Here is a 16,660-nt window from a genome sequence, read left to right as displayed (position 1 = left end):
GGACTGTGGCAATCCTGCCAATGTTCTCTAGGTTGCTTAGATATTTTAAATGCATTGTTTAAGCCACTAGGCCTTTGCCATCTGGTTCAGTTCCCACTTCCCCCCAATACTATTCAGTGGTGCAAATTACCACATTAGCAAATATACATATGCAATAGCCCCTTCCCAAACAAAAGCCACCTGAACCTCCTTATTGTCTTTCTAAGTATAGTACTCAAAGCCACTTAGGGTATGTCTACACTACCCGCCGGATTGGCGGGTAGTGATCAATCGATCGGGGATCAATTTATCGTGTCTAGTGTAGACATGATAAAATCGATCCCCGATCGCTTTGCCGTCGACTCCGGAACTCCACCGCAGCGAGACGCGGAAGTGGAGTCGACGGGGGAGCGGCAGCGGTCGACTTGCGCCGTCCTCACGGCCAGGTAAATCGACCTAAGATACGCCGACTTCAGCTACGCTATTCATGTAGCTGAAGTTGCATATCTTAGGTTGACCCCCCACCCTAGTGTAGACCTAGCCTTACTCAACAATACTGACTCACAAACTGCAATCTACTAAGGAGCACCTCACTAAGAAATGTCACCCACAACTCCTCTCCCACAATAGCTATCAATGCTGCAGCCTCAAACCATTTTGCTTACTGAGGCAGGAATGGTTGTTAAGAGTTCTGTCTATTTAAGGAGTTTATGGGATGCCACCATAGGTGCCGGCTGTACATTTAACAGCACAAATGTTTTGCAGGCAATCCAAACAGAGCACTGTTTGGAAGAATACAAAAACTCAGCAAAAGTTAAAGTTATTTAGCAACCAAAACAGGATGCAGGATAGGAGCAGCATTTGGGAATGCCAGCCCAAGGGGTTAATATTTATCAAAATAAATAAGTAAACAAAATTTCAGGCCAAGTCCTGTACAGCAGCTGCCAAGCATCCCTTTTTTGTACTTCTATGCCTGAAGTGTCCTGATGATGTATTCATCCAATTCTTTGAGGCTCGCAGCTGTGGGACCCTTCTTGCCAGCTCTTGTGAAAGAGCTTTCTTCCAAAGCTTTTTATTTGACTCATTTTAAAGGCAACGTGTTACTGGGAGAAGAGGTATTAAAAATGTGAAATTTCAATAAAGCAAAAATATAGATACCCAGCTCCAGAAGTTGTTTTTTTGGGGTGAAAGACACAAAAAAAAGAATCCAAAATCCATATGTCTTCGGCTGGTTAGTTTTGAAAAAAAAAAATTGCTTCCAAGGACCAAATTGCCATTTTTATTTCAAGTCATTTTCTGGACCCATGACAATGGAAATGCTGACAAGCCGTTAATTGTAATAGCACAAGTGGTACCACAATTATTATATACATAGAGAAACTATAACAAACATTTGCCTTGGCATCCACAGAGCTATTAATTGTAAGATGGAAATGCTTTCCTATAAACACATGAGCCACAGTATTTGACAAGTGCACTCACTAAAATGGTGATTATGAAAAAAACTTGACTTGAAACCTATTTTTGTGCATGTTCCACAATGAACTAATTCTGAAAACTTAACAGCCCACAACAAAAAACCTTTTACAGCTTTGCTGTCCTCACATTTTGGAAAAGTGTTTTTCAAATAAAAATCTGAACTGTGAGGATTGATTTATACAGTTATATTGTAGCACCTCATTATGTCCAAGTCTTGTAAATAACTTTTATAATCTACAGGGATCATAAAGTATGATACTCTTTACTTTCTGATAATACACAGATGTAGTGTAAATGAACTCCAGTGTGAATGAATATTGCCTAAAGATAATATTGAAAAAACATATCATCAGTTTTTTTCTTGTTGTTTAATTATATCTTAAAATGTTAATATCGGACTAATATCTAGAGCAGTGGTTCTTAATCCACAGGCTATTGGCTGCTTGCGGCCTAATCATCACACAGCTGCAGTTCATGCAACATCCTCAGGGCCATACAGGTAGTATATATATTGTGTGGAGTGACGTTACACCACATATTCTTCATAGAAATATGGTTATAATATGAATATGGCATAACTAAGATGTTTTATTCAAGGTGGGTCATGTGAGATATCATTGGAAAGATTATGATGAATGTGATTATCCAATTTGTATGCATGTATCATTTCTGTATCTGGAGTTAGGAATATTAACTATGTAACAATTACAACTGCATATACACTTGGGAAACGCCCACCAGACAGTAAGCAATCAGCCTTGATGGGTCGTTAGAAAAAGACAACGAGTCTTTAAAGATGTGGATCTTCCATCTTCTTGGAGTTCTTCCTGTGGACACTGCAAATAAACCTGGTTTCATGGTTGCTTCAACACTGCAAGGTCAGGTAATGATATCACCTGATGCAAAATACCATCTTGGACACTGCTGGTACTTTTCCACTGGAAACAAAGGCCTTATGTAAATTCTATTTAAGGCTGGGAGGCAAGGCCATCAGCACTCTCCCTTCTCTGCCTTCCGACCCAAGAAGAAAGATTGCTAAAAGTACCTGAGGAGACAAAGGAACTAAGCTGATGGAAAGGCAAGGGCTGAGTCTAGACTGAGACAGAGGAGTCTAGTCTGTAAAGAGAAACAACAAACTCTAAGCTACAGAAACTCTGCATCCTGCCTAAGCCATTTTGTAACCTGTTTCTTTAGTGAATCAAGCTTAGTTTGCGTGTTTTGTTTTATTTGCTCAGTAATCTGCTCTGTTCTGTTTGCTATCCCTTGTAATTACTTAAAATTTACCTTTTATAGTTAATAAACTTATTTCTTGTTTATAACGTCACCCAGTTTGTGCAATTCATATCCGGGGTGGGGGGAAGAAACTGTGCATATCTCTCTCTCCACATCAAGGGAGAGTGCAAATTTTTATGAGCTTGCACTGTGCAGACTTTTCTATACAGCGCAAGACAATATTATTTTGGGTTTACTCCCCAAAGGGGCTGTGCACTTGAGTGCTGGGCAATTTCCTAGCTGAAACTTCCCATAGAGAGCTGCTTGCAGACTTTGTATGATTCTACAGCTTGTGCGTCCCTACCTGTGTGTGTGCTGCCAGAGGCCGGAGAGCCTGATTCAGCAAAACAGGGAGAGGGAGCCCAGGCTAGTGGAGCAGGCAGGCTCAGTGAATCCTCAGTACATCAGGTGGCATCCCAGACCGGGGGGTGTGTGTATAAGGGTCTAACCTGTCACAATATACATTGTGTGGATGCGGCCCGCATAACACATAAAGAGCTGCAAAATGTAGTCTACTATGGTAAATAGGTTGAGAACCATTGATCTAGAGAGACTGAACATTTCAAGCAGGTTTGTGAATTATAGAAATATAGGGCTGGAAGGGACCTCAAGAGGTCACCTAGTCCATCCCTCTCCCCCCCCCCCCCCCCCGATTCCTGTTTGTCTAACCTGTTCTTAAAAACCTCCAAGAATATGGATTCCATAACTTCCTAGGTGATTCTCTTCCAACATGTATGCCCTATGTGTGATCACTGAGCCACACGGCAACTTCACGGATCACATTCTTCTGGGGCCTGTCCATACAGGCTGGCTCAAAAGCGCCCCACCAAACTTTTCTTGAGAGCATCTCTGACCAAATCAATTTTGCGTGTGAACATAACCACCTCATCAATTCCACAGTCCTCAGAATCCTAATTCTCAAATTTACTCTGGTGCAAGCCCCAAGATCATTTTCATGAAGGTGAATAAGTAGGGCATAAGGTGCCCTTGAAAAACCCAGGCAGAATTTATAAAAAACGCGGTGAGCATGAAAGCCAATTGGCTTGACCTGTCCATGGGAGGTGGAGGACTGGAGTGTCAGGGACCCACAGCTAACTCATTGCTCATTGCCTTCTGCTGACTGAGCTAATGAACCCGGCCTCCTGGGCTGAAGGCTCTAACTGGCACAGTCTCAAATCTCAGCAGATCTAGATGCCTGGCTACTCAATCGTGTTCCACAACCACAGCTGTGTTTCTGGTCCTGCCCTCAGATCCCTGTTTCTTGTCCCTGGCTTCCTGCTCCTGTTCTGGCTGATACTCTGGCTCCAACCTCTGGCTCCCGGCTCCAGCTTGCTCCCTGGACTTGATAGTCATATTCTGACCACAGCTTTGATGCTTGGCTCCTGATTTCTGGCCCTCAGCTCTAGTTTGCTCCCTGGACTTGACATATGGCTTATGAACATTGCTCTGACCTCTGGCTCTCGCTCACCCTGACTTGATAACCTGGCTAGGCCTGCCTAGCTCTGTTTCAACCACTACACCAGCCTCCTGCCCTGAACGCTAGACAAGCATGTCCACAGCCTAATCATTACACAGAGAAGAAGGAGAGGCCTGGTTCTTGCCTTGCCAAGTATGTGCTTCTGCCTTCCCCTCCCTTTTTAGGCACTGTGTCTCATCCCTGCAGGTCTGACAGGGATGCTATTGACTTCAGTGGAGCCAGGATTTCATTCTAAATGTTATGGCACCTCAGGCCTGTTCTGCTACATACGCTGGTTCCAGCCTTCTGCTCATCTACTGGCAAGATAAGTAATTATGAATCCCATTCAAAAAGATCCGCCATTCTTAGAGGGAAAAGTCTGTCATTAAACTGGACCAAACAGTGGTAAAAACACAATGACTGCTCTCTTCAAGTCAGGCTTAATGACCCTCTCAGAGCATCTATTTTATGCCACTAAAACATCATGGATGTAGGGAGAATAAATACTTCCAGACTTGTAAGATAGGACCCTGCTTTTGGCTTTGACACAGTTAGCTCAGTGCACCTGTTGTTTTCTTCCTTAGTAGTTCCAGCCTTCTGTAGACCTTCTCTGGCAGTAAACACAATCTAGTGAATATTTACACAGCCCAGCAGGTCCTAGACTATCTGCTATCAATGTCTAAACAAATGTGACCAAAGACTCATTCTGAAAGCCAATGTAATTCTGCTTTACAGGATACTATGCTTGGGGGGAAAGCCACCTTTTCCTTCCATGTTAGAATTTAAAATGTAAAAAAATTTGAACGATTTTTGTCAAATGCTGGTAAGTATCTTTGACACATGAAAAGCAGTTCTGAGACTTTCCACTACACCCTAAGGCCTATTATTGGCTCATCCCAGAAACAATAAGTAATGAGAGAACCGGAAAAAAATTGTTTTAGCTCTGCTGAGCAGTCAGAACCTAGATTCTGCTTAGGTGAACTATCTAAAACTCCCAGTCTTATAAAACTGGGACAGAAATATTTGGAGATTTAGGTGCAGTAAAGTTTTTGAGATGTTTAACCACAATGCTGATGCTTACCAAATAATTGTTTTTTTATGCCCAGTGCACATTGGATGCAAACTGCAAAACATTTTGTCTGAATTCTAATTTCAATCACGGTATCAAGAATCCACAGGAGACTAAGGACATGCAGATGCAATATATTCCTGCATTCTAGACAATTGTCTATCTTGTATTCAATATAAGAGAATTTGAGGCAAGCATCCTTTTAAAAAAATTTCTCCATCGATACATGGCATTGGCGAACCCAGATTGATAGCTGAGGTTAATCACTAGGCAAGGAATCACAACTGTGGCAGCAGCAAGTTCTTTGTTGCAATCCTGCAAGCACATCTGCTGCTGTTCGGCATATCAACTCAATTAGGATAGTGAATGAGAAAATGCCAAAGAAGAAATTCTGAGCAATACACACTGTTGACTTGGGATGCTGTCTGAACAGAGTCCATTTTCTACTTTAAAAAAAATTATAATTATTTTTAAGAAAAACACGAAAGCGGTCTTTCAAAAGAACAAGCTACAACCCATCTACCTAGGATTTAAACCGATTATTATTTCCTCAGTTTCTCCTGTGCTGCTAAATAATTTTGTATTTCAAATCAATAGTCTGTTTTGCCTCCCTAATGAATCTCCCTGATAGAGTCTTTTTGTCCATTTAAAATATTTTTAGCTTGCTATTAAAACGGATAGAGACAAGATATGGACAGGAGAGCGGGCAATTCAGATTTCTGTCCAGCACATTCCTAATTCTTATCAAATTGCATTGTGTTGTTATACATAGTGAATATTTTTTTTGGATATCTGTATACACCTGTGTAGATAAACTGTTCCTCTTCATTGAGATGTGTATACATTGCAGTAACAGACAAATCTTTCAAATTTGTGACGGGTTGGGTGAGGTAATATCTTTTATTGGCCCAGCTTCTGTTGATGAAAGAGACGAGCTTTCAAGCTACACAGAGGAGCTCTTCTTCAGTACTCTTCTTGCCTCTTTCACCCACGTAAGTTGGTCCAATAAAAGATATTTCTTCACCCACCTTATCTCTAATAGCCTGGGAGCTACACGGCCACAACACCACTGTAAACAAATAATCATGTGCACATCCGATCTTGGAACCTCACTGAAGCTGTCCAGTTCTGCTAGTCTTATCTAAATACAGTAACACCTCCTGTCCTGAAACGACTTCTGTTTTTTCCTCTGGGAAACTTTTCTTAAAACTGAGACACTTGAAAACTACAAGTATTGTATCTTCAATACTCAGGGAATAAATGATTGAATCTGCTCTGTTTCTTCAACATGACGATGCATGTGAAAAGAACCAGCAGCACCTGTAGAAGCTACCATCATTTTACCCTCTTTGAAACTTTGAAGAGACATTTATAATACAAAAAGCTAACAAAGAATTTGATCCTGCTACACTGGAGTCAATGGGACTTATGTTATTGATTTAAAAGGAAGCAGGATCGGGCCCACAATGCATAAAAAGATGAAAATATTAACTAATGTCTATAGGTGAAGGCTAATTGGTGAGTTGGCAAGATTTCGAAACTGATCTTCTGCACTTTCTTTAAATTCAAGCGTCTTTCTAGTCAAAGTACCATGAGAGGTTAAAATGAATTAATCTAGAGTAGCAGCAAAGAGTCCTGTGGCACCTTATAGACTAACAGACGTATTGGAGCATGAGCTTTCGTGGGTGAATACCCACTTCTTCGGATGCATGTCACCCACGAAAGCTCATGCACCAATACATCTGTTAGTCTATAAGGTGCCACAGGACTCTTTGCTTCTTTTACAGATCCAGACTAACACGGCTACCCCTTTGATACTAATCTAGAGGAGTTTCAGATACCAGTTTCCAGGCGGGATACTAAAACAAGTTATTGTAAAATAAAACTACTTGTCAATACACTGCTCATTGTTCAGTATTTGAAAAGTCTTCAAAATCGCCTTAGTTTCCAATTACAATCCTATACTTTGAACTCTGGTATAACTGTTTCAGGACATCTAACTAATGCTGAATGTCAACTTCATCCTGGGACCCTAATTCAACAGAACTGTTAAGCACATGCCTAAAAAAGCGGTTGCTTAAAATCATCCCTATTCAACAAAGTAATTAAGCATGTGCTGAAGTCCCACTGAAGTCAATGGGATTTAAGCATGTGTTTTAAGTGCTTTGTTGAATCATTTTTGCAGGGCAGCTTTAAAGTTAGGTATTTAAGCATGTGCCTTTCTGATTAATGGCCTACATTAATACAAATATTCAATTTCTTCAGTGTTATGATTTTCAAATCAATTCCTCCTGACGTTACAGTTTAGACACCTTGCTACATCATTTAAGAAATGCCTTCACTATTTAGTGAAAGTAACATGACCTAAATAACAGCACCTTGGAGATGTTTACTCCTCCTCCATCAGTGGGACGCAAGTGGAAAAAGTTAGCTACAATTAGTCATCACATGGCTGCTATTCTGATCTTCTGTAGTTATATGTTATCCTTCTCTTTCCTTCCTTTCCAGTGTCTTTTACAAGATTTAATAGAATACGGTGTAAAATATTCTGGTGTCAAAATGATGAAAAAATGTAGGTAGATAGGTATGGGGAAAATCTTGATGGTCCTGTAAAAGTCTTGAAGATTCAGAAATGTGGTTTCCTTTACAATCAATCATAGACAGCCTGACAAGAAAACCCAGAATGTGTGTTCTAACTTATTCTGAAACATAAGAAAAAGTGAATAACTAAAGGTAATATCCTCTATCATTTAATGTATTTTTGGTAGACTGCACAGTCTGGCATCTAAAGGGGGCAAGACTGATGTTCAATACCTACATATGATGAGAGCAACAACGGATACTTCACTACAACCAGGAAAAAAAGAGAAAAATGGAGACCTCCTCACATCCCTCCAGCTCTGCTTTGGCCTCAGAACTGAAATTAATTCCCCATCACAATAGAGCAATAATGAAGGGAGCAGCACTCTCATCTTAAAACCCAAAGGATCACAAAGTTCATATTCTGAGGGCCAATTTTTCCACTGACTGTTTTAACTGTAAATGTTTCTTATATGTTTGCTTTACAGATCCCATCACTGGAGGAGTCCTGGTCATCTGGGTTGAAATCCTGGTCCTGTTGAAGTCAACGGTAAAATACCCATTGACTTCAATGGGGCCAGGATTTAATCCCCGCTTATTACTGTAGACACTTCCCAAATGACATCACATTTCATTATTTCTATTGTTTTCAAATAAATTTGTACATTTAATTAGCGGGGTCTGACATCTGCTTTTATTAGTGTCTGGAAAATGAGGACACGACAATTTATTTGGGTTTTAGATATATTTTACATATTAATTCAACATGATCTTTACGACCTGTGAGATACAGGAGAGAAAGGATCAACTATACCACCCCCCATCTCCTCCTCCTTTCCTACTCTCCACACCACAAGCTCTTTTAATGTAAATACATTTTAATCTGAACTGTACATAGTATTCTGGATGTGAGAACACAAATCATTTACTTTAAATAGGAACGAATTGTAACATTTGTCACCATCACAAACGCTTCAGGCATAATGTACACTGCTAGTCACTCCTAGCTAAAATATAAAAATTAGAAAAATTATCAACAGAGCAAGGAATGTGTATTTTATGTTTGTTAATGTCTCAATTGGTAACTAAAGGCCAAATCCCATTCTCTGGTATGCATGAGGAAGCTCCACTGAAGTTAACAAAAGGAATATGTGCCTACTTGAAGAGAAATCTAAGCAGTCTCTCACCCCCGCCCCTTTTTTTTTTTTTTTTTTTTTTTTAAGTAAATGAGGCCCAGCTTTTCTGAATGTTTCAGGTTACTGTTGGTTACCTGAAAAACTGATTTCACAGAGATTTTAAAGTTAGCGTTCCTGCGTTTTAATTTAGAGCCACTATTATTTCTTTGAACTATGTGCGTATCTATTATAAACTAACCTGTTCTTTTAAATAATAACATGGCATTTCTTAGACTAAAGTACATATTGAATGAAATCCTTGCCTTACTGACATTAATGGGGTGTTTTGTTCTTTACTTCAATGAGCCTAGATTTCATTCACGGCACATAAATATGCTACAAATAATGCTGAACACAACTTATGTTAGTTATTCCAAAGCCCAGGAAAGTTCAAATTAAACCCTTCTATTGTCACCAATTCTCAGAACACTTTTTTTTTTTTTACCTGTGACTTGCAGTTTGTCACCACTGACTTCAACTTTCAGATAAATCCTTCCTCTTTTCTCTGTGTGATCCATTCCACACAGACTTGGGACGTTTATTACACACTGTTTGTGAACATTCATATCGCAAGCTGTGGATCAGGAAAGAAAAGGTTCAGAAAATGATGGCATGTATGAAAGTCAATATATTTATGCTAAATACATATGGTAAACATGAGTGGTAAAATTATTCTATAACATCTGATTAATTGTTGGGGTTTTTTTTTAACCGACCAAAATGCAATGGCTCTCCTTATAAATATTATTAAAAAACACTGAAGTATTAACCACAATAAAAGGCTCAGCTTCAGTCACCTAAAAATGTGACCTTATTAATGGAATGTAAAACAGACAAAATGAAGAGTCCATGGAATAAAGACTTGATCCAAAATATTAGAACATTTGCTATAAATTACTGTAACCAATACAGAAATTGACAGTTTGCTTATTGATACAGAACTGTAAATATTTCTTTTCTAATTTCCATAATACTAGCATGGGGGGATGGAGAGAAAATGAGAGAAAAGGCTGATCATGAAGATGTAACAGGGGAAGAGATGTCAGGATTTGGACATGATCTGGGTATGTGATCTAGAGAGAAGGCAGTGGAAAATCATATCCATATTACCTACCTTGGTGACAGTTTAATGGTGCTGATGCCATCAATGACAAAGAAAAGGGTGAGTGGAAGGTTTGGGATGGAAGATAAGGAATTACAATTTTAATCATGTTAAACTTAAATTATGATGAGAAATCTAGCAAGAGATGTTAGAGACACAAGCTGAGATGCAGGATTTAAGGTGAGAGAGTCCACGCCCCACCCCTGCCACCACAATAAATATTCTGGGAACAGTGAGAGAGAGATGAAAAGAACTGAAGACAACAAAGTCAAGGGGGGGGGGGGGGGACAAGATTTCAAGGAGATGATGACAGATCATGTCATCAGCACACAAGAGATCAAGGAATATGAGGATGGACTAGAGGGTGCAATATGTGGCCAGGAAGAGGTGATTATGAACATTGACATGGAGTGGAGCAGGAGGTAGCTAGTTTGGGAGAAAGCTGGGATGACACTGGAGCAGAGGAAATCAAGGCAATGGTTGTAGGACGTGCATTTGAGGAGTCTGGAGGTGGGACAATAGGGAGAATGGCCAGCCCAAAGCATGGCTCTGTTGTGACAGTACAAATAATATTTATGCATTTTAAACCATTTTTTGTTTTTTTGCCACCCTTTTACACACCCAAGGGTGATTCCTTTTGCCTATCTTTTGGGGTACAGATTCCATATGAATTATGGTTGTTGCTGGAGTGACTATGAAATACGGGACCTTAGCTAGCAGCTGGGCTGAACCAATGTCTCCACAAAGGATGCATCCTTCCCATCCCAAGTAGAACAAACTTCAGAACTGCGATGGCAAATACACTTTAGCCACATCAAACTCAATAGATTCCTTTTTCAGTAACCAGGATGGTTTGCATTAGCATATTTTTACAGCATTTTTCCCACTGGAGGAGGTTTGGCTGATTTATATTGTTTTACTGAGAGTCTTCAATAATGAAATATTCATTTGAAATATACAGTACTGTAATTAACTGTAATTGAAACAATATTTTTCCAGACAAAGGAAAGAGGACGCTTGATGCCTAATGGTTTCCCTTATTATCTAAAAGGCCATTTTAATAACTTTAGAAAAACTTACTTACTGTCACATTTCATCCCTTGATGTAGAAGTCCATACAGCAATGATCCACAATGGTCACAGAACGTTGGGCTTCCATATGTGTGGATTTTAAACTTGTGTTTGCTTCTGGGATCCTAAAGAGGAAGCAGAAATAGGTTCTTAAGTAATGTCTAAAACTGCAAACCAAATTTCAAATATTACTGTAAATGTTGAATACATTAGAGGTCCACAGTTTATGTAGCAGAAAAGCACACTATATGTACTGTAGAATACAGCGAATTCACAAGGTACATGCTAGTTGAGTGAACCTAGGGTTGGTACAGCTATCAATCTGCAATTAAAACACACATTGACAGGAGCAAGATTGCATACTAAACAACAGGATTTAGCCTTCGATGAACATGACATATACTAGATATCTTTATTCACAAGTTGCGACTAATTACATTTAATAACAGTCATTGCTTCAAATGAAGATATATGATATTTGGGAAAAAACATGTTTTGGAAGTTTGTTCTGACACTCAGGTAAGCGCTTTAATCTGAAGAACATGGAAAAAACTACTGTAAAATCCAATATCAAAGATGATGTTCAAATATTGTAAATCTGTAATCTGTATTATTATAAAGGAAAAGGGGCTCATTTTAACTTGACACGTGCTAAATATTGTACTCAGACTGCTATTCCTGACTGAATTTCCAACTAAGAAATGTATAGCGATGAGACATCTTAATGCCACTGGCCGCTTGGAAAAAATTTCTAGTTTAGGATCAGTGAAATGGAATACACCCAAATCATTTAAGTCAAACAAATACAGTACTGTAACTCCAAATAGGGTTGCCAACTTTCTAATAGTAGAAAACCAAATATCTTTGCCCCGCCCATTTCCCCGAGGCCCCACCCCCACTCTCTCCATCCCCCCTCCCTCCGCCACCCTCGCTCACTTTCACCAGGGCGGGGCAGAGGGTTGGGGTGTGGGCTCTGGCTGGGGGTGTGGGGCCAGGGATGAGGGATTTGGGGTGCAGGAGGGGGCTCTGGGATGGGGCCAAGAGGTTCAGAGTATGGGAGAGAGCTCCGCGCTGGAGCAGGGGGTTGGAGTGTGGGAGGGGGTGAGGGCTCCGGCTGGAGATGCAGACTCTGGGGTGGGACCAGGGATGAGGAGTTTGAGGTGCAGGAGGGGGCTACAGGCTGGGGGGTGGGGGCAAGGGGTTCAGAGTGTGGGAGGGGGCTCCAGGCTGAGGCAGGGGGTTGGGGTGTGGGAGCGGGTACGGGATCTTGGCTGGGGATGTGGGCTCTGGGGTGGGGCCAGAAATGCGGGGTTCAGGGTGCAGGAGGGGGATCCCGGCTGGGGCAGAGGGGTGAAAGTGGATCAGCTGAAAAATGACTAGGATTTTGAATCTGAAATTAATTACATCATCACTCTTTTTTGTTTCTTTCTTTCTGCCCATTCTCTGACTAACTCCATGGAGAAAGGGATTATGCAATTCCAGATCCTTCTAGCATTATTACAACTTTAATGAATACCTAACTGTCATGCAAGGACTCCTTTAACACAGCAAATAGCTACATCTTAATCTAAATGCCACCCTCAACAGGTAGGTGTAGTTGATTAGGCTGCTGCCAAGTGGGGAAAGCCCCAGCTGTAGAGAAGAAGGCATTTGATGACAGGCACCAGTTAGCTCCTCCTTGCCCCCTCCCCCCCGCCTGTAGAAAAAGTTTCCTTCTGTGTACATTTTAAATTAATACCAATGGTCATATTATTTTACATTTAGATTATTACCATACAGTCAGCAAAAAATAAAGTACCATGTCAACTTAAACTAAGCTTGCTAGTAAAGTTCATTTCCGCTTTTCAGCTAATAGTTAAGAAGATTCATAAGAAGAATAAAACACATGAACTCAGATTTCAAGTTGACAATCTATTACATTGATTGTTGTTTATTTCTCAGCCTGAAATATGTTATGAAAAGAAATGCTGTACATATTTATTTTGTGAATGCTGTCAGTCTAAATTGAACTACACTCACAATTTTCCAGAGAACATCTGTTTGTTACTTATTAAAGATGTAACCAATGGGATCTTGTGGTATGGGGTCATGGGAATATGACTTTTCAGAAAGTTATCTGAAGAATAGAACCACACAGTTCCTCTGAAGGAGGAGTGCACAGTAATATCAAAACCATTTAAAATAAAGTTTCAATGCCAACTCTTCAGTCTATTTTTAATTAGGAAGGAGCAGGGGTAAATGCTGCCTTAACTTGTAATTCTATAGACACATTATTTTGCTAACCACTGTTGCTGTTGCTAAGTTCAATAAATCTGTTGCTAAGACTGACACTGGAGAGGCACTTCTTTTTAAAACTTGTGTTAAACATCTGCCATAAATGACATTTATGACTGACAGATTATAAAACTATAAGTATAAGGGAAAAGCAAATACAGGAAATGATCATTGTGAATGCTTAATTAATCATCTGCTGTACCTGTAATACAGGTATTACACTAAAACTGTAAAACAAGTATTGTCAAATAGTTGTTGTAGCATGGAAATACTTGCACAATATACTTTATCTGTAGATGTATATTGCCTCTGGCTGGTACATATGAGTCGAAGTGATCACCTGCCAAATATTTAAAATTATCCTTATACTTATTGTCTGACACTGTTGATTCTGATCCCAATTCTCTTTAAATCAGGTCGATAAATTCTTTGTTGAATTTAGCTATTAGTTTGCAAACGTTGAAGTCATACGTTATTTGATTTTATAGTTTCATATTATATAGTTAACTCCATTATTTTACCCAATTTCATTGCATTTTTACAGTGGCTTAATATGCTTTAAGCACTCCTGATTTATGTATAAAACAACAAATAAAATATAAATAATAAAAATACAGTGTTGGGCTCATTCTATACATGTTGTAATTGTGCAATACCTTTGTACTTTTTTGTTTTATTTGTTAAATTACTATTTGGGCAAAGCAGGATTATGCCATAGAAACAGATCACGTGGCTGCCTTGGTTATCAGCAGTTGATTCAATACCGTGTGCCATAACTAGAAAGCTTATTTAACCATACAGAGCACCTTTTTTTAACCCATTTTGATTACACATACATGAGTTTAATAGTGGGACACCAGAGATTGCTCCATTAAACTGGATAGCTCTGATCCTGCAACACTGATACATGTGCTTAACATGACTATCATGAGTACTCCCATTCAAATTAATCATTAAGTATTTGGAGAACCATTTACAGGATCGGGGCCTAACTGTACAGCCTAATAACAGTGTCTTGTATTAGGAAAGGCTAGACCACTCTTGTCATAAAGCAGCATACCAATGAGCCGTCCATGGGACTAGCACTTGCTTAATCTCACCTAATATCAATGAGTAAACCATTTTATGAAACTTCCAAATGGTCAAACATATGAGCCAATAGCATGCAAACTTGGGGGCAAGTTCTGTCCTCAGATATCTCCAGGAAACAACTACTGACTTAAACAGAATTATGTATATGCACGAGGGCAGAATTTGGTTCTCACTTCTTGCCAGTAAAATGCTACAGAAATAAATTAACTAGGATATAAAATTATATGACTTCCACTGGCTTTCACAAATACTTATAAGGCACTCCATTATATACGCATATATAAGTTAAAACATCACTCAACTTTTTACATTTCATTTAATAGTAGTTTCCTGCCCAACTTAAGAAAATGCCTGTAGTGCTATGTTTAAAATAACACATACAGCATGAATTCGATCTTTTGAGCAGCAGTACATTTGTTCTGACCATTTTATTCTATACATTCACACTCACAAGACTCCTTCTTGTCTGAATGTGAATGCAGAGAAAGAAATATCAAAACTCCTGCTGAAATGGAAATTCTCCCTTAATATGAAATCCATTTTAAACATTTTCCAGTTGCTTGATTGACAGCAAACACAAAAACCTCAGGAACTTTTAAGGCTAGAAAATGACAGAGGCATTTTCCATCAGTCTAACTCTCTCTTTTTTTAATCCTGTGTTTTTTTGTTGGGCAACAAGTCATGAAAGATTCATGTTGCCACGGTAAAACATCGTTCCCATTCTGGGCTGGCATTTGGATATCTAGCTCACTAGATCTGCAGGGAATGTTGCTGTATTTGTGTGTCTAATCTTGTACTACACTGCAGGCCTTCAAACTGTCTGTGCAGTAGTGGCAGCTTGAAATATGAAATGGTACAAGCACGCATATAAAGCCATGATTTCAAGGCAAATGCATTACCCTGACCATTGCCTAAGACAAGGTCTGATTACATTCACTAAACATGGAAAAGGGGTATACACGTGTGTTAAAAAAAAGGATCCAAGATAAAATCATTCAGAAGATAGAGCCTTTTCTGATCATCTCTTCCATATATTCTAAAATGGTATCTGAGAATTCACGTGTGAGCACTTAAGTCATTACTTTGCTTCCTAATTGCATGGGTATAGCAAATACAATGTGAAATTCCATAAAACAACCTTTGAAAAAAAACGTTTCACAATACGATAAGGATGTAGTGAACTTGAAGTAAACATGAAAATACACAAAAAGGGTACAATCTATTTAGCTTAATGAATCATATTAGATAGAACACTACATATTTACCAACACACACACTGGGTAGTTCATTGATGTAATGACTTTTGTAGTATTACAACAGTAACATTATTCTATGAATGAACGGTGCTTGAACAATTTCCCTAAGGCACTGAACAGAAACATCTTTCCCGTTAACTATCCACCTGTTCTCTTCAACAATGGGAATGCTGCAGTTCCCATTAATATTTGGGCTCCTATATGCCACTCTTTTAGTATCCAGGAAGTAAAGAGATCACAGGATCTTGTTCTAATCTCACATCCTGTTATATTTTAAGGAGGAGTCCAGTGTCGGGTAGTAAATGGCACTGTCTTTATTGTTTAATGGCAGCAGTAGGAGGAGGAAAGCTTCTATGAGCTATATCTGTCCTTGCACATGAGGCTCCAGATTGTGCCTGTAATCCATCTAGTAAAAAGGTGCTCTAATGCCAGAAGAAAATGAAAAACCAAAAGGAATATCCTCAAGCACTAGAAGAGTCTATTAAGAATTCCCTCACACTAAATCCACCAAATCCTAGGAATTCCTATTAATGCTAAAGACACAGGAGCTGCCAGAGTGTGCACAATGTGAAGTGCACATTATTTATTAAAAGCTGCTCTTTTAACTCACTTAGGGCATGATCCTGCAAGTTCCTGCAGGTCTGGATTCGTAATAAAAGGGATTCCATCTCATGCTTCTATAATCCTAATTCAATAATACTCTCAGATAAATCAAACCCAGAAGCAGATTTCTAGTCATGTATTTTGAAGATTTTTTTTGGATATAAAGTGATATAGTGGGTCCTGGCATGCAAAAGACTTGCACTTAAAACAAACAAACAAACAAACAAACAAACAAACAAACAAACAAACAAA

General features: G+C 39.2%; 1 protein-coding gene across 2 annotated transcripts in view; it reads right to left on the bottom strand.

Annotated features, from left to right (window-relative positions):
* PRKCA (protein kinase C alpha) overlaps nucleotides 1-16,660 on the bottom strand; it is a 297,369-nt gene that overhangs the window by 77,212 nt on the left and 203,497 nt on the right. For both annotated transcript variants that reach the window (XM_026654585.2, XM_026654586.2), the window contains exons 4-5: nucleotides 11,197-11,308; nucleotides 9,456-9,584 (exon numbers count right to left, since the gene is read on the bottom strand). In XM_026654585.2, the coding sequence (XP_026510370.1) occupies nucleotides 9,456-9,584; nucleotides 11,197-11,308 (241 nt within the window). The remainder of the gene's footprint in view (nucleotides 1-9,455; nucleotides 9,585-11,196; nucleotides 11,309-16,660) is intronic.

The sequence above is a fragment of the Terrapene carolina genome, unplaced genomic scaffold (assembly GCF_002925995.2).
Source record: "Terrapene carolina triunguis isolate 2854851 unplaced genomic scaffold, T_m_triunguis-2.0 Scaffold192, whole genome shotgun sequence".
Taxonomy (NCBI): Eukaryota; Metazoa; Chordata; order Testudines; family Emydidae; genus Terrapene; species Terrapene triunguis.
This window is presented reverse-complemented; position numbering and strand designations above follow the sequence as displayed.